This window comes from Podarcis gaigeae (genome assembly GCF_964106915.1).
Source record: "Podarcis gaigeae genome assembly, chromosome: 8".
NCBI classification, from domain to species: domain Eukaryota; kingdom Metazoa; phylum Chordata; class Lepidosauria; order Squamata; family Lacertidae; genus Podarcis; species Podarcis gaigeae.
In genome coordinates, this window is record NC_139684.1 from 46,762,933 (window position 1) to 46,787,894 (window position 24,962).

General features: G+C 39.8%; 1 protein-coding gene across 5 annotated transcripts in view; it reads left to right on the plus strand.

Moving 5' to 3' along the window:
- CDH8 (cadherin 8) overlaps positions 1 to 24,962 on the plus strand; it is a 228,030-nt gene that overhangs the window by 113,718 nt on the left and 89,350 nt on the right. For all 5 annotated transcript variants that reach the window (XM_083752335.1, XM_083752336.1, XM_083752334.1 and 2 more), the window contains 2 exons: positions 3,695 to 3,814; positions 23,303 to 23,470. In XM_083752335.1, coding sequence (XP_083608461.1) covers positions 3,695 to 3,814; positions 23,303 to 23,470 — 288 coding nt within the window. The remainder of the gene's footprint in view (positions 1 to 3,694; positions 3,815 to 23,302; positions 23,471 to 24,962) is intronic.

Sequence of the window (24,962 nt, forward strand, 5' to 3'; positions counted from 1 at the left end):
GATGTGTTAACAAAGCTTGGCCAAGGGAGAATAACTTTAACCCTCTACTTATAATTTAACTTCCACTGCTGGGTATCTGGTCTCTAACCCAACCATTAACAAAACTTGTATTAGTGATTACAGCCTGGCAGCAGAATTGAATAGCATAGGAACACATAGTGGCATCAAATTATTTGGAGATAATGACTGGATGACTGGTCAGTGAAGGTGTTGGATCTTGTGTGGAGTTGTCAACTAGAACTCTGAAATTAGGCTCATCTGTTACCATTCTTGGCTAAGATGTAAAGAAAAATGCTTAGTATAGCATACCATATAATATTAACTTGGAGTTGTTTGACTTGCAACACAGATGCATGCATATATAAAAAAAGAATTTCTTGATGCCAAGATTCAAGTTTGGAGCAAGTACTCTCTGATGAGAGTTTAATTAAAGCATGAATGGCATCAAGGAATGCCTCATACCACACACTCCTTAATCACTTCTCAGTAATGGTTGATTTCAGCTTTTGCGTATGGTCTTTAGGAACAGTCAAGGTGCAATTGTGTTTGGCATACTGTTTGGTTATATGCTTGTTTGTACTTTTGGAACCCAGTGATGTCCATTTATGATTGGGATATCAGCATGAAATCAGACCTGCCCAGGATCACAGTATTCTGTTCGAGTTCAGCTATTAGGCCGACACCCCAGTTGCTCCCCCTCCTGAAGTATGTTTCCTCACTCACAAAGTTACACCAAACCATTCACTACAACCTTTTCTTGGGCCACTGACTCAATATTGCCAATCCTATTAATTAATGCTTTCATTTGTTTTCTAAAAGACATACCAGCAACAAATCAAGGAGAAATGACTTATATATGATTTGGTTAACATTCTCCACAACCAAAATACAAAGAATGATCTGAAAAGGTTAAGCAATTATTTGACTTTTTTTTTAAAAAAAAAAAAACTCTGGCTAATGCAAAGTAAAAGAAACTGGAGGAGACAAAGCTATTTCTGAGACAACAGAGGATATTCAGTTTCTGCCAATGGCTTCCTCTAACTATTATAGGTGGAAATCAAAGAAGGAAAATATATCATTTTCAAACCATTGATTTTCTATGCTGCAGCTGTAACGCTGCCAGTTTCTTTGAAATATGCTATTGCAAAACCTTAAATACAATATATTATATTGTATTATTCATCTGGAATTTTGTACCTCTTTGATATGCTTCCTTTGCAAATGCTTGGAAATCCACATAATTTAAATAGGTAGTTTTATTTTACATTTTACAAAGGTACTTCAAATAATATGACTATTCTAAAATAAAAGTACTTCAAGAAGTTTCACCCTGTTGGTGTATTACTGCTGAATGGCACACATGGAAATCAGGTTTTTAAGTCTAGAGATTGATAAATCAGTCAATTTCCAGTCTTAGGTTTATTCATAAATCCATTCCAACCTGTTGCAACATTAATATGTAATTTAATTTACTTCAAAGCCATTTTAAAGTTATTTATTGAAAAGTCAATTTCAAATCCATAACCTGAAATTGTATATTCTTGGTGTTAGAAGTGCAACTGCAGGGATCGTTCAGTATGCAACGTAAGGGTTAATTCTCTTAATCTTAAAATCAACTCACCAAAAGTGGGACAGGTGCAGATGTTGCTTAGCAACCAGGCATATTGACACAATGATTGTTGAGGTAGTGTGTTCTTTGATTGGCTGAATCATCCTGAGAGATGTTCTCCTCTCTTGGTGTTTAGTTGAAAGTCTCCCTGCTACGAACAAGGCCTGAAGTAAACAAAACAAAACCTTTCTGTTCCTTTCTCCTCAAACTATACAGGGTGCTTTGCTGAGTTTCCTCAGTAAAGTTTTAACAAGACTTTTCTCTCTGGACTCTGCGTTATTTAAGTGCCTTTGCTAATGTCCAGGAGGACAAGGGCAAAGAGGAAGATCCATTGTTGAATGCCCCTTGCTTGCAACCATGGAAACATTCACAAGCCTTGCCATAAAAAAATATACTTAATAAGAAATCTGTAAAAAGACAGAACCCAAGAGCACTCTAACATTTTTACTTCCACCCTGTTGGTGAGAAACTGCCAAGGATAATCCAACACAAGGATTATCCATCTTTGGTTCTCCCCCCTCCCCTTGCCTGCTGTTGTCATAATATTTCACTTTAAATAAGTTTTTATAAATGTATTTTATTTTTTAAAATACATCTTGCAGATCTCCTTTGCAGGCTGGGCTCTGTGTGCCTCCCACCACCCTCAGTACTTAAAGTATGATGAGTGGCAATACAGCATAGAGCCTTCTCTGGAGTTCCTTCCTTCCTGGAGAACTCTTTCCCTTTGGGAACTTTGCTTGTTCCTAAGCTCTTTTTCGGTTCCAGACCAAAATGAACATCTTTCAGATGGGTTTTGGGGTTGCTCTGATAATGCCCCCCCTACACAATTTGTGCTGCCCTGATAAATATTGCTGATTGATGTTGTGCTACTAATTAGTATTATATTTAAAACAGGAACAACATACATTTTATATTGTGTTTATAGCTTGGATCCCATAGTGGCTGGTGGGCCAGAAAGGGGTGGTGTGGTGTTGTTGCTTACCTAGCTTCCCAATGCAGAAGTCACTGCCAGTAACCAAAGGGGGGAGACCATTCAGTGGAAATGTCAGTGCAGTGTGGGCACAGCAGTAGGAGTGTCAATTTGGCTCCAGCACTGCACACTGCACACATAGCACATTGCTATCTCTTCTAAGTACCAGTTGAAAGCAGCTTTATTTTCTTCTGTTTGTAACAAATCCTAATGTTTCAGCTGTAAAGCAGCTGTAAAAAAGTAAAAGACTTGACCCCTGGACAAGCCCCTTCATTTTTTAAGTCTATACATACATTGTAGTGCGTGTGTGCGTGTATGTGTGTGTGTGTGTGTGTGCATATGTGTATTGCTTTTATGTATAATTTTACAATTTTTAATTGACACCATTACTCCCCTTGTAAATTATCGTTGTTGTTTTTTCTGGTCTATGACCGTAATAAATTAATTCATTCATTCATTCATTCATTCAATCCTAATGTTTAGGTCTGATTGTGTTTTTATTGTTAGGCTGCTGATACCTTATTGTTTAATTGTTTCTGTGGCCTTGGCTTGTTTGCTTGTTTACTGCCAAGCTGTCTTGGGTGGCTTACGCAGAAAGGCACAGTGCAGATGTCTTAAATAAAACATCAATATTTAGAGAGCATTGTTATTTGTAATGATGCTATGCTCATTGCCTTGCTGAGTGCATGTCTGTGGATCGGTGGAGAGGAGGGCTCATAAACTGCAGGGATGTTAGGATTGCAGTGCTTTGCACATCAATGTATGTTTAAGAATGAGTTTAACTCTGTCATCTGAAGTTCTTCTGCATGGTGACACTGAGGATCTGGAGCTCACTACCAGGAGAAGGTTCATCCTTCTGCCTTGTTTCTGATCTTGAGATAAAATTTGCTGACCCTTATTCAAACAACTGTTAGTCTTCTGATCGTTTGAGGAATGGCTTGTTCTGGTTTCAGCTATTTCTTTACTGCTCAGCTGATACCATGTTTTGTTTTCTGTATGGGTAGTTTATTAAGCTATCAATGGAAGAGAGTATGGAGCGAGTCCTCTGTCCAGGTTCTTTCCTAACATATTGCCAACTGGCATCCTTCATCAACCATACTTTTCTTTTTCACTAGGTACGTACGTTACCAAAGTGACAGCCACCGATGCGGATGACCCTGTTTACGGAAACAGTGCCAAGCTCGTCTACAGCATCTTGGAGGGACAGCCTTACTTCTCAGTTGAACCACATACAGGTGGGTGCTTCTGAATGCTAACTTCCCCTGAGTTATATGATATGTGAGGAGCGCGGCTTCCTGAATGCTGCTTTGCTTCCTGCATTTCAACATAATGTGTAGGTAGGTGGCTGTCAACATTAGTCAATCTGCAGAGCGTAAGTATCTGACTCATTTCCCATGGCTGCACAGAAAGACCTGACAAAGTACAAAGATAAAAAAGGAAGAAGACTGCTTACAAATGTTGTTGCAGTAACTGAGACTGAGATACCAAAAAAGGTCAAGTGAAAAGCCCACTGTTAGTGGAAATATTGCAACATATTTTAATAAGATGTTGTTCAAGTCCTCCAAACAGAAGCAAAACCTATTTGGGGGGGGGGGTATGGGTGTGCAAAATTTATTATAGGTTGTTAAACCTTTCTTTTAATAGTGCCATAGAGTATGTATATACACAATTTATGCACTAGGTGCTACATTTTATATTTCAACCAGGGTGGGAAATCTCAGACCAGGGACTAAAAATGGCCCCCTAAGCCTCTCTGTTAGACCCTCTGGTCACATTGGCGTAACATGGCTTCCAGTGGCAGGAGCCATGTGGAGGTGTGGTGGTGGAGGGAACTGGATAGAGTATGCATGTACATTCAACTGCCTAATAGCATCTGCATTGCCCAGGAGATTGCAGCCACAGAGATAAGTAAAGAATTGCCCCAAGAAAGGTTACTTCCTAGTTTGCATGGAGAAGCCATTATCAACAGAGCCCAGCATCAAAAGCACATAGCTGTGGGTGTTGTAATTTTGCACCTGGGGCAACATGATGACCACCATGCTCTGCCACTGTCTGGTATCTTCCCACAATGCCCCACCTACACATCATCTCCTCAACCACATTCGCCATCATTGTTCCCGGCTTTGCATTTTTCTTGGGTGGTTTGTTGGTTTCCCCCCAGCTTGCCTAGATGGATAATGTGTAGGGTGTAGAAACTAGCCTACTGCATAATGGTAAAAATTACATTATGCCCAGCTTTGGCTCTGACTCTGCCCATTTGATTGCTAGATGGTTGCTAAGAGGGAATTGTGGCCCTTGGACAGAAAAGCTCTGGTTCAATCTCTGGCATCTTCAGTTAAAGTCTTTTTTCTTTCTTGTGTTACATAAATATCCCATTGACACACACACACACACACACACACACACACACACTTGTCCAGTAGCACCTTAGAGACCAACTAAGTTTGTTCTTGGTATAAGCTTTTGTGTGCATGCACACTTCTTCAGATACATTGAAACAGAAGTCACCAGACCCTTATATATAGTGGGAGGGTGGGGTGGGGTTTTTCTCAGAAGGTTAGTGGGAAATGGGCGATTGACTCAATGGGTATGGTAAACCTGTTGGCGGCTGTTAACGACTGCAATTAGTCCTAGAGGAAAAAGCAAGGGATAGAATGCAGATGATTAGCATATGTAATGAGACAGGAATCCAATATCTCTCCAGGTCTCTCCATGGTTTTCAGTTTAGTGATAAGTCATAATTCAGCAACTTCTCTTTCAAGTCCGTTTCTGAAATTCTTTTGTAATAAGACAGCTGCTTTGAGATCCTGTATTGAATGTCCTAGGAGATTGAAGTGTTCTCCTACTGGCTTCTCTGTCTTGGGATTTCTGATGTCAGATTTATGTCCATTTATCCTTTGGTGTAGGGTTTGGCCTATTTGTCCAATATAGAGAGCTGAAGGGCACTGCTGGCATTTGATGGCATACACAATGTTAGAAGATAAGCAATTAAATAGGCCTGAGATGGTATGTTTCATGTTGGTGGGTCCAGTGATGGTGTTGTCTGGGTCTATGTGGCGGCAAAGTTGGCATCTGGGTTTATTGCAGGCTCTGGTATCAGGCTCCTTGGGCAAAACATGGGATAAATATCCTATGTTTTGCCCAAGGAGCTCAAGATGCCACATCTTACCCTCACAACAACCCTCTGAGGTAGGTTAGCTTCATGATTACCTCACCTATTCTTTTCTGTACTGAAGATGGCTCTTTCACCTAAGTGGAAAAGGATAATGGGAATTGTAGTCCATCAACATCAGGAGGGTCACACGTCCCACTCTCCCAGCCTAACTTTCCACAGTAGCTCAGTGGCTTTAACACCAGTTTGTACCAGAAGTCATAATGACTGACCACTTGTCCCAGCATCATCTGTATTCTTCAGGTACATAATTTAAATCCAAGAGTTACTGAAACATTGCACTGAATTCAGACTCAGGCATGGCCAATACCACCCTGGTTCCTCAGCCATTAAGTAAAAACTGCCAGATGCTTGACAACCCTTTGCATTTTCAGTCCCAAGTAGGCAACAAAAAGGAGGATTGTTGAATTATGAATGCAGTGCACAATAGTTCCAAGGCTTTATATTTTGGTGACTGCTGAAATATTGAGTAACCTTAGAATGGAAGCTATTTACCTATTGTGACTTGTATTTTAGGAAGCATTATGGTTGGGCCCTATAAATTATATGACCTTCAGCTCAGTTAAAATTTGTCTGTTTAAGCTCTCAGTAGTGGATATGTATGGGTGCTTCTTTTGTGTTGGTACTGTTCGCTCTCTGTGTCTTTCTCTCTCATTATGCTGTCATTATGATGTGTTTCATTTCATTTCACCTATATTACATCTAGGGATGGGTGAATCTGTCAACGTTGGTTTCTCTCAGTTTCTCATTTTTCCAGTCTTAAATTCTGTTCTCTACATTTTCATATCAGCTGACTTAAAAAAATGTTTTCCTGAAAATATATATTATTTTTCTCTAATATATATGTGTGTTTGTATGCAATTTTCCCTGCATACACATTTTTGCAAAAACATTTTGTTTCACTAATATTTGAATGTATTTATTTCATTAATACATCCAAAACAATATATGAACTGAAACTCAGTCATCCTTTGAAATTTGTACTCAGAATTCTGCAAATTTCCAACCAAATATATCCAACCAAATAATATGCACAAAAATCCATATATTAGGGGAATGTGTTAATAAAAATGTGCACATGAGCGAAAATAACATACAAAATTGCATGTTATCAGGGGAATTTGCTTGTATATTAGTCAAAACTGCATACAAATATTGGTTTATGAGAACATCACAGTAAAATGCTGATACATTTTCATGAGGATTTTAAAAAAAATTCCAAACAGCTGCAGAATGTGGAGAGGTGAATTTAAAAACGGGGAAATTGAGAAACCAAGAGAACAGCTTCCTCCATCTTTATAGGACAGGTGTTATGATTCAGCCTAGAAGAGATCCTCTTCCCTCCACCTTTCTGAGCCTATGAGTTTTCTCCTTGAGTCTCTGAAATCATCTGCCCTGAGTCTCTGCCCCAGAGAATACATCCAAACACCACTTGCCAACGCTTCACTTCTCATTCTGAAAAGCAAGGAAATGAGTTAGGAGAGAAGCAGTGATGGCTGATGCCCATTGAGACTGGTAGGGTGGAAGGCAGACAACTAATCAGAAGGTGGAGCCAGACTTCCTCTAGTTTAATCCTCATCCCTCTCTCATATGAGTACCACAACACTGAGACTAAGAAGGAAGAAGTGAATAGCCAGAGCCACCCCTCTGGCCTGGTTGTGTGTAAGTATCCTGTTTGCCCTAATGGAGAGTAGGCCTCTCTAGCCTTTACTGGAGAGTAGGTCTGGAGGGAGAAGGGACCAAGCCCATTGGTTCCTTCAACACTATTAAAATAATTATAAGCAACAATTTAAACTAGATCCATAGCTTACACAATTTATTCAGAAGCGGAGACACTGTTGGTCATTTTGTCAAATACAGTGGTACCTCGGTTTAAGAACTTAATTCGTTCTGGAGGTCTGTTCTTAATCTGAAACTGTTCTTAACCTGAAGTACCACTTCAGCTAATGGGGCCTCCAGCTGCCGACACACTGCCAGAGCACGATTTCTGTTCTCATCCTGAAGCAAAGTTCTTAACCTGAGGTACTCTTTCTGGGTTAGCAGAGTCTGTAACCTGAAGCATCTGTAACCTGAAGCATCTGTAACCACTGTATTTTCCATGAGAGCTGAACACAGGAATATAAGAAAGTGCTTTATAGTGAGACCACTTGTCCATCTCCCTAAGATTTGTGGCCCTCTGAGGTTTCAGACAGGAATCTCTCCCAGTCCTTCTTGAATATTGAAACTGGTATATATTATATTATATTATTATATTATATTATATTATATTATATTATATTATATTATATTATATTATATTATATTATTATATTATAATTAGTACCTTGACCATCTGGCTGGGTTTCCCCAGCCACTCTGGGTGGCTTCCAACAGAGATGAAAAATACACTAAAACATGAGTCCTTAAAAACTTTGTGCATGCAAGGCAGATGCTCTGCTACAGTGGTATACCACTTCCCTAAAATTATCCAACGAGTTCAGAGGGAGTGGGAAAGCGGGGGGGGGGGGGGGGGATAAAAATGTGTCAGAAAATTATTTTCTTGCACCTGTGAAGTTGCATATAACTATTTCCAAATCAGGATCACATTTGTGTTTACTCGGGAACTCTATCTAGAAAGCCCAAAGCATAAAGGATGTAAATAAATCTTCAGAAGACAATTTTGTGATGTAGAATTCAATCTGCCTGGAGCTATTTCGAACTAGGAATATAAAGCCCTTAGATTCAAGCAGTGTGCAATTCGTTACTCAAGGAGCCACCTGTTTTAGAGCACAAGCACTTTAAAAAAACCCAGCTTGATGAAAGAAACATGCCTCCAGATTTCTTGATAATCTGAACATTTGCAAGAAGTGTATGATAATATCTTGTATGCACCGTGGACACTTTTACGGGTTTTATGGTGCAGTTGTTGGAAAGCCAGGACTAATAGATCAAATGTAGCTACAGTTTCCAGCAGTTTGTGCCATTGTAAATTAAACCGTCCCGGGGCTGGCATGCATAAAACATGTAAATGATGTAGGATTCTACGTGCATCTCTTGGAGTTTAGCAGTTTGCAGTTAAAACAGTATTGTTGTTTACAAGAGCAGGTGGAATAGGTGCAAAACATGTCTGGCATTGAAGAGGAGCCATAGCTCAGTGCACATGCTTTGTGTGCTGGAGGTCCCAGGTGTTGGCATATCCAAATAGGACTGGGGAAAATTCACTGCCTAAAGTCCTGTAATATTACTGTAAGTCACTGTGTACAACGATGAGCTTGTTGGGCCAATGGTCTGAAGTGGAATAATGCAGCTCCCTAAGATAGCTGTGTTTGAGACTGTATCTTGCATATAATCAGATGTGTGCTTTTTAGAGCTGTGGATCTTTGCACCACAGGAATGTCAACACAAATACTCTGGGTAAAGTGACAATAGGCAAAAGAGGGAGGACTGTACTGGTTGCAGGGTAGGACCATAGCTCACCGAAGGAGTATCTGATTTATGTGTAGATGATACCTTGTTTAATCCCTAGCATTTCCAGGTCAGACTGAGAAAGACTCCGTGTCTTAAATCTTGGAGAGTAGATGGACCACACTGAACTAGATGGACTTATTGTTTTCATAGAAGATAGGGATTCTTAGCACGAATGAAAAGGCCTTTGGCTATTTGCAGTAAAATATACTTCAATAATTCAAGCAAACTAGACTGGGCCAAAAATAGCCCAGTGAGGACTAAACAAGCTTAATGCCCACAAAAGATGGAATAATAATTGGAGTGAATTGGGGGGGGGGAGTTGGGGCAGCAAAGAAACGATGAATGGAATGAAGTATCATCAAAAAGGGAATGGCTGTCTGTCTAGCTTGCCAGAATCATGAGTAGGAGCACTCTACACTGCAACATTTCATTGCAGGTAATGGCCAAATGTACTGTGCCTGCAGCAGGAAGCTGACCTTATTGAAAGCTGTCTCTAGAACTTCCTGCTGCTCATGGAAATAGGGAAAGTGAAACAAAGTAAACACATGTGTGAAGACAACGCCTTAGCAATCTAGCTCCAACTGATTTGGTCTTTAGTCCCCTGGGAAGCAGGGGAATGGATGCGTGAAAAAAACTCTTCTGGCACATAATTGATTTCACATCACACATCCTGGCTTCACACAACTTCTGAAGCACCCCAATGGGCTCTTGAATATGTCTACCGCATGCATCCATGAAGGGAACATCATATGCATCACAGAGGGGATGTATGTATCTGCGCGCGCTGTTTCTCTCTATTTCAGACCTTGCCTTGCTTGAACTTCAGAAATCTCTGTGAATCTCCACAGGCCCTGATTGTATTAAACATCCTTTTATGTAGCCTAATTGATAGCTCTATCATAAGTAAAGAGTGCTAGCTGAAGACTTGCCACATTTGATGTGCATTGGTGGAGATAAGATCCCATTCCTTCCTACAAACTCACAGTCCTGCTACTCTATGGCCCCTCCCTATACTTCTATCTATCCATCAATCATCCTGACCAGAGCAAGTATCAAGGATTGGCATAACTGGAAATTGCTGATGGGGGAGGCTGACCCCTAGGAGATGGTGCCCCTGCACATAATTGTGGCTCAGATTGCAGGCCATTTACTTTGTCTTACAAAATTTCGAATGGGTGCCTATAGGAACATAGCAATCTTGCTTTTTTGATCGGTCTAGAATGTGAAAGAGTGTTGGAACAATGGAGCACAATGCTGAAAGTAACTGTCAACATACAAATGTACAAATTTAGGAAATTGTTCAGCATTGTTATGATAGGTGGTGGGCTTAGATATCTTCAGAATCCCTTGAGGGGTGTAATATGTATATTTATGTGCTGTGCATGTGGTAACTCTTAGAAACAGTGAATGTGCTAACACTTAGAAACTCTTTATATACAGTCAAGCAGTATATAAATTTGTTAAATAAAAATAAAATAAATGAACTCAATTCGGCACACTGATTTCTGTCAGTGAAGAGTATGTCATTCAGCGAGAGCTGTTTGACAGTGGAGTAGACTCCCTTGGAAAGTGGTGTTCTCTCCTTGCTTGGAAGTTTTTAAGCAGATCTGTCATTGCTCCTTTTGGATTCCTGCATTGCAGGAGGTTGGACTAGATAACCCTCAGTGTCCCTTCCAACTCTACAAATCTATGATTGTAAGTAATGTTGTTGTTCTATTATTATTATTATTATTATTATTATTATTATTATTATTATTATCCCACCACCACAGTATAACATCCTCCTCCGCCCCACTCTGTGTGGTTGCAAACACAATAGGTTTGTTGCCCTGCTGTTGTTTCATTAATGAGAAGGCAAAAACAAACAATACTTTAAAAAAAGATCAACAGCTTATCAGGCAGGATAAACACACTCTGCAGTGACACCAAATTAGTGATGTATCTTACAGTGGCTCACATCATTACAACCTCTATAAATCGCTACCATCATCTGCCAGTTTCTTATGAAGCTCTAACTTATTTTTTCCCCTCTGTTGAGAAGTTGTCTTTCTAATATTATTTATAAAAGCATGCAAGTTTTGTTTATTCTCTAATAACTCACTGACTTCTGGTCCCCACTGCAGCCCCCTACCCATAGTTGTTTTCTAGAAGTTCAGCAGGAATATTTATTTTTCACCTAATGTGAGGTGGAGATGGTCTAAATCAAAACAGTCATTATTACAATTGCAATTACTGTAATGGCACATAATCTAAAGTGGCACCTTGTTCTATAATAGAGGCATGGTAGAACAGCAACAGGAACAACAACAACATCCAATTGTATTTAACTAATTTGCATTTCATAGGAGTTTGCTAAAGTAATTGAACCCCTGTGCTATTGCTTTTCTTTTGAGTTTTGGGATTGTAGTAAGCTGAGACTAATATGCAAAATCAGACACAGAAGAAAGCAAGAGTTCTGCCATTCTAAGTAAAGGGAACAGATCTGAACTAATTCCAGATTAATGTGTGGATCAGGATGCAATTATCCTTCAGATTTCATAGAATTGTAGATTTGGAAGGTACTTCAAGGGTCATCTAGCTCAACCAATGCAGAAACTTTTCATACTTTTTTCCAAATTTCATACATTTCCATTTTTTTACATGATTCTTAGCTCAAAAAAATCAAATGTGTTTAAAATGTGTATTTTAAGAATAAAATATGAAAATAAATGTGAGCATTGAGAAAAGTGATTGCTTCATATATTTAATTCCTATATTTCTAATGTAATGCTTCCAGTTCATCTCCCATGTGCCTCTATTTAGAAAATTCTATGGAGGTTTGACAACTGCATCTTGAACAGAATATGATAGAACTGTAGAATCTGCAGAGTAGGACAGTTCAAATGATCAGGGCTAGAAATAGAAATGTCCCAGGGGAAATTGAAATTTGGGGTGGGGAAGAAATATACACAAGGCAGTAAAATGACAAATTTGCAGCATGACCATTTGCTTGCAAGTACCGGTAAGTCCTACTAATTTTAACAAGGCTTATTCCCTAGTAAGTATGTGTAGGCTTGCAAGTTTTGTTCATGATGGTAGAAATACAATTAGTAACTAAGTATGAAAGAAGATGGGAATGATTCTCCATTAACCACAGGAATGGAATGAATGAGTTTCACCCTTCCTCAGTCATTTTACAATCCCTTAAGAAATGGATTTCTACCTTAAGAACATTTGCTCATTCTGATTTTGCTCTCTATGCTGTTGAAATGACTACCATTAGCCAACCATATTGGGTTCAAAACTATTGTACTGATAGGAAAGAGAGAGAGAGAGAATGAATAATTATTGGGGGTGAAAGAGATCAAATACCAGAAATATCTACTCAACAAAGAAAGGTTAAATAAGAGTTTGTTTGCTGTGGTTAACCACTGCTAGAGAAAACCTAGGTAGGTAGACATTAGCCTATTTGTTAGATTCTGATCATGATCTTATGTCCACAGTAGATGCTTGCTCTCCTGTGATGAGATCATAGAATTGTAGATGTGATGTGAGTCCCTTTTTTGAAATTGTACCAACAAAAACAGAATCATGAGTTATTTGGTCTTCTGTAAGCTACATCCAAATTGCCCTTGAATATTCATGTGGTCCAGATATTCATGTGTTTTTTAGTGGACTTGTAACTGAGAGACCTGTCCTCAGGTAAAACCCAGCTCATTAGGAGTGGATGGGTGCATTGCACATAAATGAACCCACATCTCCAAGGACATTATGGGAGCTGATCCTTAATTGGAAATATCGTTTATGGATATTAGCTGGACTTGCTGCTAGATAAATATATTCTTGCAAACATTACTTTCTTTCTGAACATATTAACAGCTTTGTATCACTAGTATTGCCTATAGGGAGTGGCCTGTTTTTTTCTCCTAGATTCCACTTTATTTGTATTAACCCAGGGGTGTTTACAAGGTCATATTTGCAAACTCATTAACTTCTAGCAATGCCCTAAGTTACATCTGAGCAAATCCATTAAATGCTGTGTGGTTGCACAGGTGTGCAATTGAAACTGTATACCATGAGACCAATCTGAACATGAAACTAGTGTATAATGAGGAAGCCTGCTTATTAAATGGAGCACATTAGATTGGGGCTATCCAATCTGCAGGAGCTAAAGTTTCCATGCGGAACTGGGCTTAACCTATAAAGCCCTAAAAATGTAAGGCTCAGGCTTGCTGGAGACTATAAGGGCTTTTTTCTTTTTAAACTGCCAAAGTAATACTAGCTTCTCTAATTAACTTCAGATTCCATAATTACTGAGGATCATCATCTGGATCCTAAAGGATTTTCCCTTTGGGAAAAAGACAGACTTATATATATAAAGGCTACTTCCAATTAAGCACCAGTTTCATCAATGTTCTCTTGCAATATAATTTGATTATGAACTGGGTTTTACTTGAGCACATGCATTGCGGCCCCAGTTGATGAAATATTTACTGATATGAAAGGATTGTCAAATAACTTCTAAACATAGGTGTGCTAGAGTTGTTACACTTTGTGTAGAGTAGAAAATAATTTTCTCCGCCACAAGAATGAGCTTCAAACCTGTACTGCAAAACTATCTTAATATAGTTACAATTAAATGTTACAGGATACAAAATAACACACTGCTCTTAAACAAGTTAGCAATGTGGCCCAGCCTTCTTTTTAGAACTTATTGCAGTTCAATACACTTTTCTCTCTCTGGTCCAAAAGAGAGATCTTTAAGCAGCTTGCTTGTCCATCATCACAAAGCTTAGCTTCTACTACTGCTGCTATTGACTGCATCGCTCACAAAGAATGCTGAGGTTCTCAGGTTTCATCTTTCTTCTTTGAAAAATTGCAGCTCAGCAGGGGTGCTGACATGGGCCCCAGATCATGGGTAACCAAAGACACCTACGATGTAACGTGATGTCATGTCGTTGTGACCAGAAGTCGCATTGGAGGCATAAAAAACCCACCATGAATATTAGGAGAAATTCACAATGAATGCTGATTGATTTTCATCTGGACTTTTATTTTGAAAACAAACAAACAAGCAAACAAACTCTTGTGAAAATAGGGGGAACTGAGTTTAAGATTATAAAACTGAGAAACTGGTAGAAACTAAAATTTGTAGTTTTGCCCATTCCTAGATCCAGCTACCTCTGTATAATTTTAAAATATTGGCCACCCACAATTTCTCTGACTTTTCTTTCTCTCCATCTTCAACATGTTTCACTTTATGAATCTTGAATCTTTCTCTCTCATCTATCAGTATGCAGTATTACTGATTTTTGTGGGAATACTGCAAAGATGTACAAGTTTGGTTTTTTCATTTTAAAATGTTCAGTACTAAGGTGAGAGAAATGATAGAGAATGATGTGAGATGTTTGACAGATAAGTATGTACAGTCATATCTTGGGTTACAGATGCTTCAGGTTGTGTTTTTTCGGGTTATGCATGCACCGAAACCGGAAGTACCGGAACGGATTACTTCCAGGTTTGGGCAGTTGCACATGCACAGAAGCGCTAAATCGCACTTTGCACATGCGCAGAAGCACCGAATTACAACCCACACGTGTGCAGATGTGGTGCTGCGGGTTGCAAACGCTGCAGGCTGCGAACGTGCCTCCCGCATGGATCATGTTTGTAACCTGAGCATCCGCTGTAATTTGTGTACATTAGGTAAGAAGTGATTATGGGAAGATATAAGCTTGCCTATCAAATATTTGAGATGTGCTAATGAGAGGGGGGAAAGAAACACTTTTTGTATGTCCTTGTATGTGTGTGGGGAGTGTTGAAGGTGATAAAGCAATCACTATGTGTTGAATACATTAGTGCAAAAGAAAAGGTCTGTGCCAGGAATGGGTGTAGTATTTAGCAAACAAAGAAGGCAGATGAGTCATTTCCTCCTGGTCACAAAAAAAGTGAAGAAAACAACTCCAGCATGAATAACACAATATAAAAATCATATCATAAGTAGTTTGCAAATTCTACCCCACCTCCTTTTTAAGGAGCCACTTACAGGGACAATTACAAATAGCTGTGGGTATTCAAGGGTACTGTTGCTGAAATTCCAAGTTCCTACTGATCATTCTGATAGCTTCTTCCTGAAGCTGTTGGTGTTCAGGGTCAAACACCTTGAATTTACTTGCCCCCTCCAATAATAATAATAATAATAATAATAATAATAATAATAATAATAATAATAATAATAATTTATTATTTGTACCCCGCCCATCTGGCTGGGTTTCCCCAACCACTCTGGGTGGCTTCCAACAAAGATGAAAGATACACTAAAATGTCACATATTAAAAACTTCCCTGAACAGGGCTGCCTTCAGATGTCTTCTGAATGTCAGGTAGATGTTTATCGCTTTGACATCTGATGGGAGGGCGTTCCACAGGGCGGGTGCCACTACCGAGAAGGCCCTCTGTAACTTGGCCTCTCGCAGTGAGGGAACCGCCAGAAGGCCCTCGGAGCTGGACCTCAGTGTCTGGGCAGAACGATGGGGGAGGAGACGCTCCTTCAGATATACTGGACCGAGGCCATTTAGGGCTTTAAAGGTCAACACCAACACTTTGAATTGTGCTCGGAAACGTACTGGGAGCCAATGTAGGTCTTTCAAGACCGGTGTTATATGGTCTCGGCGGCCACTCCCAGTCACCAGTCTAGCTGCCGCATTCTGGATTAGTTGTAGTTTCCGGGTCACCTTCAAAGGTAGCCCCACGTAGAGCGCATTGCAGTAGTCCAAGCAGGAGATAACCAGAGCATGTACCACTCTGGCGAGACAGTCTGCAGGCAGATAGGGTCTCAGCCTACATACCAGATGGAGCTGGTAAACAGCTGCCCTGGATACAGATTTGACCTGTGCCTCCATGGACAGCTGTGAGTCCAAAATGACTCCCAGGCTGCGCACCTGGTCCTTCAGGGGCACAGTTCCCCCATTCAGGACCAGGGAATCCTCCACACCTGCCCGCCTCCTGTCCCCCAAAAACAGTACTTCTGTCTTGTCAGGATTCAACCTCAATCTGTTAGCCGCCATCCATCCTCCAACCGCTTCCAGACACTCACACAGGACCTTCACCACCTTCACTGGTTCTGATTTAAAAGAGAGGTAGAGCTGGGTATCATCTGCATACTGATGAACACCCAGCCCAAACCTCCTGATCATCTCTCCCATGGTATTCTCCCCCATATGATACATTTTAGAGCAATGGTAGTCAACATTATATTCTCCAGATGTTGCTGGACTGCACATTTGATCATTCTTGCCCATTGACCATGATCATTGAGGCTGATGGGGGTTGCAGTCCAGCATCATAAAGGGTGTGATGTTGGCTACTCATGCTTTAGAGCATTTGGTTTCAAGCAGAGGGCTAATTAGAAATCTGAAACAGTACCACTCGGACTTGCCAGCAATCTCTCCTAAGCCTCTTAGTTAGCTGGTATCTTGCTTCTCATCCTCCACCTTGCAAATAGGCTTTATCGCATAACATAATTCAGTTCCATTCTAATAACTGTCAGTTTACCACTGCTATTGTTTAATATTTATTATGATTCATATAGCATCATCAGAGATCCATGATGCTTTACAGAGTACAAACGGACAGGTGTTGGCATCAAAGACCTTATAATCTAAAATTTAACATAGGGGAAACAATTGAAGAAGGGGAGAGAAGTGGTTGCCTCACTTCAAAGAAGGATATTGTACAGCTAGAATAGGTTCAGAAAAGGGCAAGCAAAATGTTCAAGGGGCTGAAGCAGCTCCCCTCTAGTGAAAGGTTACAACAGTTGGTGGTTTTCAGTTTCAAGAAAAGGTGAGTAAGAGGTGGCATGTTACAGATGTATAAAATTATGCCTGGTGTGAAGAAAGCAGATCAAGAACTGTTATTCTCCAACTAGAACTTGTGGGCATCCAATGATGCTGAATGCTGGAAGATTCAGAGACGGGAAGGGGAGGAGGAGAGAGAGAAAGTACTTCTTCACACGGCGCACAGTTAAATCCTGGAATTCACTCCCAGAAGATGTAGCAATGGCCACCAACTTAGATGCCTTTAAAATAAGATTAGACATGAAGCATAAGGCTATAGGCAGCTACGAGCTATGATGACTGTGTTCTATCTTGACTGCTAGAGGTGGTAAGCCTCTGAATGCCACTTGCTGATAATGACAAGCTTCCAGGTTCCCCATGATGCATTTGGTTAGCCACTGTGAGAACAGAATGCTGGACTATGTGGGTCATTAGTCTGATCTAATAGGCTCTTCTGACATTCCTATTTTCTTGTGGGTGGAAGGGTAAACGGGGTGGGGCGGGCAACCTTTTTATTTGTGTGATTTTTGATGCCTGTTTTGCATCTTCCAACTTTGGTTTCTCTTTGTTTCTCATTTTTTCCAATCGTAAATTCAGTTCTACACATTTCCATATCAATTGGAACTGAAAATTCATGAAAACTTTTAGTATGAGATTATCCTAATATATGCATTTTGTATGCAATCTTGCTTAATATAATGCATTTTTGTATGTTATTTTCACTAACATATGCATTTATATGCACATTTTATTCTAGTATATGCATTTTGTATATATTACTTTGCTGAAGAATTCCACTGTAAAATTCAGAGAAGTGCAGGATGGCTGTGTTTTGGTTTGCATATACTCTAGGAAAATGTGGAAGAAGTGGGTTCAACTTTAAGTGGAAACTGAGTGAAATATCTCCCTCATCCCTAGCTAGTTTGCTATTATACTGAGATGCATTTTTCAAGCATTCTGCTACCATCCTGAGGGACAGACCTTTCAGACAGAAAGACAAAAAGTCTCCTTTTTACAGGCAATTTAAAATATTTCATAGACAAATCTAACTGCTCTCTCCCCCTCCCTCCCCCTCCCTCCCATTCTGTGACCTGTACATGATATTAAAGCTAGGTTCCAATTAAAACAACAACAACAACAACAACAACAACAATAACAAATGAAACAGATGAGAAATGAATGAAAAATGAGTGGATTATCATTTGGAACTCATTTGTTTGAATTCTCATTCATTTTTTTTATTAATTAAATCAAAAGCAGCTCACTCATTTTGTTTATCATTTGTTTTAAAAATGAATGTGTGGCCTTGATGCAAATCTCTTGTTCCATGACTCATACAGGGATTGATGTCCAGGTACATTTATGAGCTGCCCATTTCTCTCTCTCGAATAGAGTATAGTTTGAATCAAACGTATTCAGAAAGTTAGATGCATTATACAATTTTCTGGAAAGTCTATCTCCCTTTCTCTGCTCCATTTACACTCTTATTCAGTTGGCAGTAAATGATGTGCAAAGTTATATGGGAATATACACATAATTCTATTTGTCTCTGATTATATCAGACAGGTGACACTGAAAATTACTCTTTAAATACAAGGAGCTAAATCAGAACAAAGTTTCCACATTTCTGAGTGTGTGTTTTTTAAGAGCGATGTGATTGTAGCTTCCTGGACTTCATCAGATGCTCTAGAATAGGGATGCAGAACATGCAACCCTCCAGCAGTGACCATGGTAAGGAACAAAACAAAGTTCTTGTACTAGTGTGCAAAGCCCTGAATAACTTAGGCTCAGGATACCTTAAGAACTACCTTAGCCTGTACATCTTAAGTTGTTCACTGAAATCATTTTGGTCCCCCATGGAGTAGAATTGTGCCTTCATTGTTGAGGGCCCAACTCTGTGAAGCTCTCTCCCAGTAGAGCTCAGATAGTCCCTGTCACTGATGAGTTTCAGTCACCTGGTTAAAACAATTTTATTTCAGGTGGCATTTGCATTGTGAATGCTCACCTATTTTTTTTTTTAATTTCCTGCTGATCTTCATTTAAATTTCTGAAATTTTAAATATTTGAGGTTTAATTTGTATTTTAAGTTTTGTATATTTTCTAGATGGTGACCTAGATGGTGAAAAGTGCAATATAAAAATTTAAAAATAAAATAATCACTAATCACTAATAATACACTTGCCAAGCTCTAGCATTGTTAGTGTTGAAGCACAGTTAAGAGGGAAATTCTCATTTTCTTGCACTGTTATAATAGGGTTTAATTTCTGCTATTGTGCTAATATGCCACTCAATCGTCTGATGGGGTTTTTGTTGCTGTTGTATATTGCTTGCTAATTTATTTTTATTTTGCCAGCAGGCAATTAACACCTATTTAGGAACATAGAAATATAAAGATTTAAATGAAATATTTTCATGCCTACCATGCAATCCACCAGATGTTGCTGCAAGACTTGACAGCAACAGTCACCTATTTGGGAAACCATGAGGAGGAATCCAAGCTTTCCTACCAAAAACAGTACGAACAGGGCAATATTTATCTTATGGGTGTAAGTAATATAATTATTGCCAAACTCTGCATTCAACTGAATAGTTGTGCAAGCTCACATACTTTCTCCCATTCCTCCCCGTCATGTGCCCCATAGCCTTCCCATGTAGGGTGAAGAGACGGTAGATTGTTCCATCAGCACAAACATTTCTGCCTGCCCAATACCACTATCTCCTTAGTGCTGGTTTGAATGAAAACCTAGGCTTTTATTATAGCATTAGATCCAGCACCAAATCTGACCATTGAAGGAATGCTAGCCGCCTACTCCTCCAAGTTGCCAAGCAAGATCTGAGACAGGAAGAATGAAATAAAATGATGAGAGAAAGGGAGGTGGCACACTGCCATTTACTCCTTTCTCAATATTCCCCCAAGCCCTGCAGTTTAAAGGTAGGGAAGCATATATGGAGAAGCAAATATTTTGGCCATAAACCATACTTAAACATCTCCTTAAATTGTCCCCTAACATTAGAGTCTTGTTTTAAAGGTTGCTATTTATTATTCTCATTATTCTCCTAAAATGGCTATTGGTGTCATATTGCCCAAGAGCAAATAAAACAGTGGTAGAATGAGATTTACTTTTCAAGGAGCTATTAAATTCATACTCAGCAATTTGCCCAATCTGTCTCAGAACCTGAATTGGAGAAAATATACCCTTGTGGTCTATGTGACTGAGGTTTTTTTAAAGGATGTATTTCGAAAAGCAAACACTGGATTCAAAAAAGGGGGGAATTAGATGGGGGAAAGGGGAAGAGTCAACAGTGGAAGCAAACATGGAAAGGGAAAAGCAGGCAAAAATAAGGTTTTAAGTTGTTTATTGCAGGGGTTGCCAAATGTCTGGGGTCTAATGGGCACATTTTCAAACAGGAAAGACTGCTGTGGACACCACACACACACACCGTGCAAACAAGTGCACAATGCGAACTATTCTACTGGCTACAAAAAGATTCTAATTTCAGTGGGGGAAGAAGGTACCCTGTGGAAACCAGAGAAGGTCTCTGAAGGCACCTAGTTGCCCACAAGCACCACTTTTGTGATCCCTGGTTTCTTGCCACTCACAACAGCATGAATAGTTTGTTGGAAGAGGGGAGAGACCTGTCCTTCCACAAAGCTCTCTGTCATTCTGCACACAACAAGGGAAGTACGCAGCCATACAAGGAAAACTTCCAGATGTTGATATCTCTCACTGAAGATGGGTGAACTGCAGTGGCTCAAATGCCATTGTGTTGAAAATTACCGGGGGCATCTCTGCACCCCACCTCCACAAGTTAGAAAATATTTCAGTTATTTCTGAGCAAATCCACCCATCTCTATCTATCATCTATCTATCATCTATCTATCATCTATCTATATTCTATCTATATCTATCTATCTATCTATCTATCTATCTATCTATCTATCTATCTATCTATCTATCTATCTATCATCTATCTATCTATCTATCTATCTATATCTATCTATCTATCATCTATCTATCTATCTATCTATCTATCTATCTATCTATCTATCATCTATCTATCTATCTATCTATCTATCTAATCTATCTATCTATCATCTATATCTATATCTATCTATCTATCTATCTATCTATCTATCTATCTATCTATCTATCTATCATCTCTATCATCTATCTATCTATATCTATCATCTCATCTATCCATCTATCTATCTATCATCTATCTATTGTCACCTGCTTTATCTAGAGGGGTGATTAGAAAGAATGTCCCCTGGAAACTGATGGGGGGAGCAAAACTGACTCCAAATGGGACCATTGAGGGGGGCAATAAGTTCCTCTGAGAAGAGTGGACTCTCCTTCAAGCAGCCTTTCAAAGGAGGGCATAAACCACCAAATCTTCTCCAGCGTGGATTTTAAGCTGAGCTGAAGAAGAATTTGAGAACTTCACATGCTCTGTTCTCTTTTCAGCCAAGCATTGCCAAACCCCTAAAACCTGCTACTGGATCTGAACCTACCAAATTTTGCCATCCTCTTCCTTCACACAGAGCATAGTTAAACTATGGAAATCACTCACGCAGCAGGCAGTGATTGCTTCCAACCTAGATGACTTTTAAAAAGAAGCCATTTAAATAAAATCCATGGAATAAGGCAGGCTTCCTCAACCTCAGCCCTTCAGATGTTTTTGGCCTACAACTCCCATGATCCCTAGCTAGCAGGAGCAGTGGTGAGGGATGATGGGAATTGTAGTCTCAAAATATCTGGAGGGCCGAGGTTGAGGAAGCCTGGGATAAGGCTATCAATGGCTACTAACCATGACCACTATGCTCTGCCTCTACAACTGGTTGCTGGGGACTACCGGAGAGAAAGAGCTCTTGTGCTCAGATCCTCCTTGAGGGCTTCCCACAGGCATCTGATTGGTCAATGTGAGAACAGGATGCTGGGCTACATGGGGCATTGGTCTGATCCAGCATACTCTTATTTCCCTCCTTTTCCTCTTCCTCTTCTTCCTCAACCACTACAGGATCGTAGTTATCACTAGGGTTTTTTTTTTAAAAAAAAAGTTCACATAATTACTTCCAGAGCCTATATTGAGTTAGTTCCGGATTTCTGGATTTCAAGGCTTTTTATGTTTCTCACTAATGTCAATCTAAATATCTCTCAGCTATGCCCCAATACAAAGAAATGGGCTGCATGATCTCACTTTGTTAGAGAATTGCCACTTTTCAAATAATACTATTGTTAATAGAAGACATGAATAGTGTATAATTGTAAATGTTTCCACATACACAGAGTCATCCAGCTGAGAGCTCCAAGAGGATAAGCTCCTAGATAGAAGTGGGGTTCCCCCACCCCCTTCTTCTTCTTTTTCCCATGCCTGAGAAAGAAACCCCTGGAGCACAGTGATTTTAAAAGCTCACTGCACTGGTGGATTGAATTCCCCTTGACACTCTTAACGCTTCACTTATTACTAAGATGATTCCATAACTTGAACTTCTTGCTCTCTTTTCACAGACAAATGATTTCATTTAAAAAATGATTCAAAAACTGGATTAGTAGGGGGCATCCCCTCAAGAAAAAATTCTATACTGTTATGAATTTGGCTGCTAATAGATTGATCACCTAGCAACTAATAGACTTAACAGCAAAACATGCACTTCCACACCCACACTAAATGCTCTTTGATTACTGCAAATCTGCCTGCTGCTTTGGACCATTGCACCCACCTGAGATTGTGGAACAGCCAGTTTTCTACCTGTCCTCCATTTTTTTTTTTTAAAAAAAATTCTTTACAAGAATGAGTATTGTTTAAAAAATAATCCATCATTTAGAGGCTGCTTTAGAATTTATTTAGAGATTCAGTTGGTGTGGGGGTGAGATTAATTTATCATTGTGAGCTCGCTGAGGATGGCCTGGGTGTTTTTTTCTTTCCAATACTTATTGCAGCCTCCCTGGGTGTCAGCACTGAATGCTCTAAAAGGCCCCATTAGAGGAGTTATATCACAATGTTTTTATTGAGCTGCCACAGAAGAATGGGAAGCTGGGGAGGCTGACTAACCAAACACCAAACGTACAGAAGGGAAGGATGGAGAATGCACAAGAGGGGATCTTTTGTTAATACTGAGAACATAAGCCCTGATGGATCAGGGCTGGTATTGAATAAAAGTATTTAATGCATGTTACCCAAACACATACAGCTTCAGGAAAAGCACCCTACTCTTTAACCTGTTCTTGGTCAATTGTGTGTCACCCTGTAAACTTCATCTCTATTGTTTGTCTTCTCTTTCTTTCCTTTCAGCAATTATTAAAACGGCTCTTTCAAACATGGACCGGGAAGCCAAAGAGGAATACACGGTGGTCATCCAAGCAAAAGATATGGGTGGGCACATGGGCGGATTGTCTGGAACCACCACTGTGACAATTACACTCACCGATGTCAACGACAACCCTCCGAAATTTGCACAGAGTAAGTGGTGCTTCTGGTGCTAGCATACCTTGTTGACTATATTGACTTTCCTAGAGTACCTCTCAAACACTGTCCTGTTTGTATGTTAAATATATCTGCTGCTAAATTAGTTTTCTCACAAGGTGGAATTGCCTAGTGATGGATCAGTCTCAATCTGGTTCATGTCCCTTTCACATGCATTCACCTATGCATCTCTGCTATCCTGTTTCAAGGCAGACATTTCCTGTAAAAATTCCACATGGGTTTAGTAATTTTGTTTAAGTATGTGCACAAGTGGTCTGCGGGCTGGCTTTAAGAATGGGCATGTGAGTGACTGGCAGCTACGGCATATGGCCACATCCTATTCTGACCAGGGTGGAAAATGAGAACAGCCCATGCCATCCCTGCCATCCCTGCCATCCCTGCCTTCCTTTTCATTGGCTGTGGCAGGAGCTGTGCTTCCTAGATACTCCAGGAGGCTGGAACCTATTAGGTTAGTCTTCAGACCACCTTGTGGAGCTTGGTGGTCTAAAGGCCACCCTTATCATGACTTCTTTCCACTGTCCTTCTGCCATGTACCACCTAAATATTAAGCTTCTCATTGTCATATTATAGAACCTTTTCCGAGATGCTATAATTTGCTCCCCTCTTCTCCACACCTGCTTCTATGCTCTCAGCTGCCATTGAATTTGTTCACTGCTCACCTTTCTATACCTGCTGCCATGTTCCTCATTATTTCTGAAGCAGTTTGCATCAAATTATGTCTGCATAGCAAATTCCCGAGCTTAGAATTCTTCTATTCTGAGTATATATCTAAATGTACTATATTTTGCGCCTGGCTTTGGTGGGTGAATCCTTGGAGTTCTTGTAAAAAAGCATAATCTGAAGTCTGCCTACCCTAAGTCCACATTATTTTGGAAGCATGTGTAGGAGAGAGAAACAGCAGTGACCTTATGGTGGGTGTCTGCTGTAGACCATGAAGCCAGACTGAAGACTTGGATGAAACCTTACTAGAACAAATCTAGGTGTTCTTGGACTCCAGCTCCCATCAGCTCTAGGCAGCATAGCCAGTGGTGAGGGATGATGGGAGTTGTAGCCTCAGACCATTTGAGGAGGCCACAGACTCTAACCAGTGGTCCACACACAAGCACAAACACAAAATAGATTGCCACAAAGTCTACACAGTAATTGGTAGAGGTGATTTATGCATATAGAGGCTTGAACCAGAATCTATTATATGCAAAACTTTGTGTTATAGGAATGCTAGGAATAAATACTGTATGTAGCACTATAGAAAACATGAGATGGTGATTCTACATTTTGGGAAACACCATAGCTCTTCCTTACTCGCTTTCTTATGACTCCATCCCATATATTTATACACACTGCAGTGTTCTTTCCACTGTTTTCAATGCCATTTCAGATTATTCAGCAGCCATTGAGTTACACAACCAGTAAAAGAAGAAGAAAAAAGACATATGTAGTTGATGACAGAAATAAAGCATTGACTAAT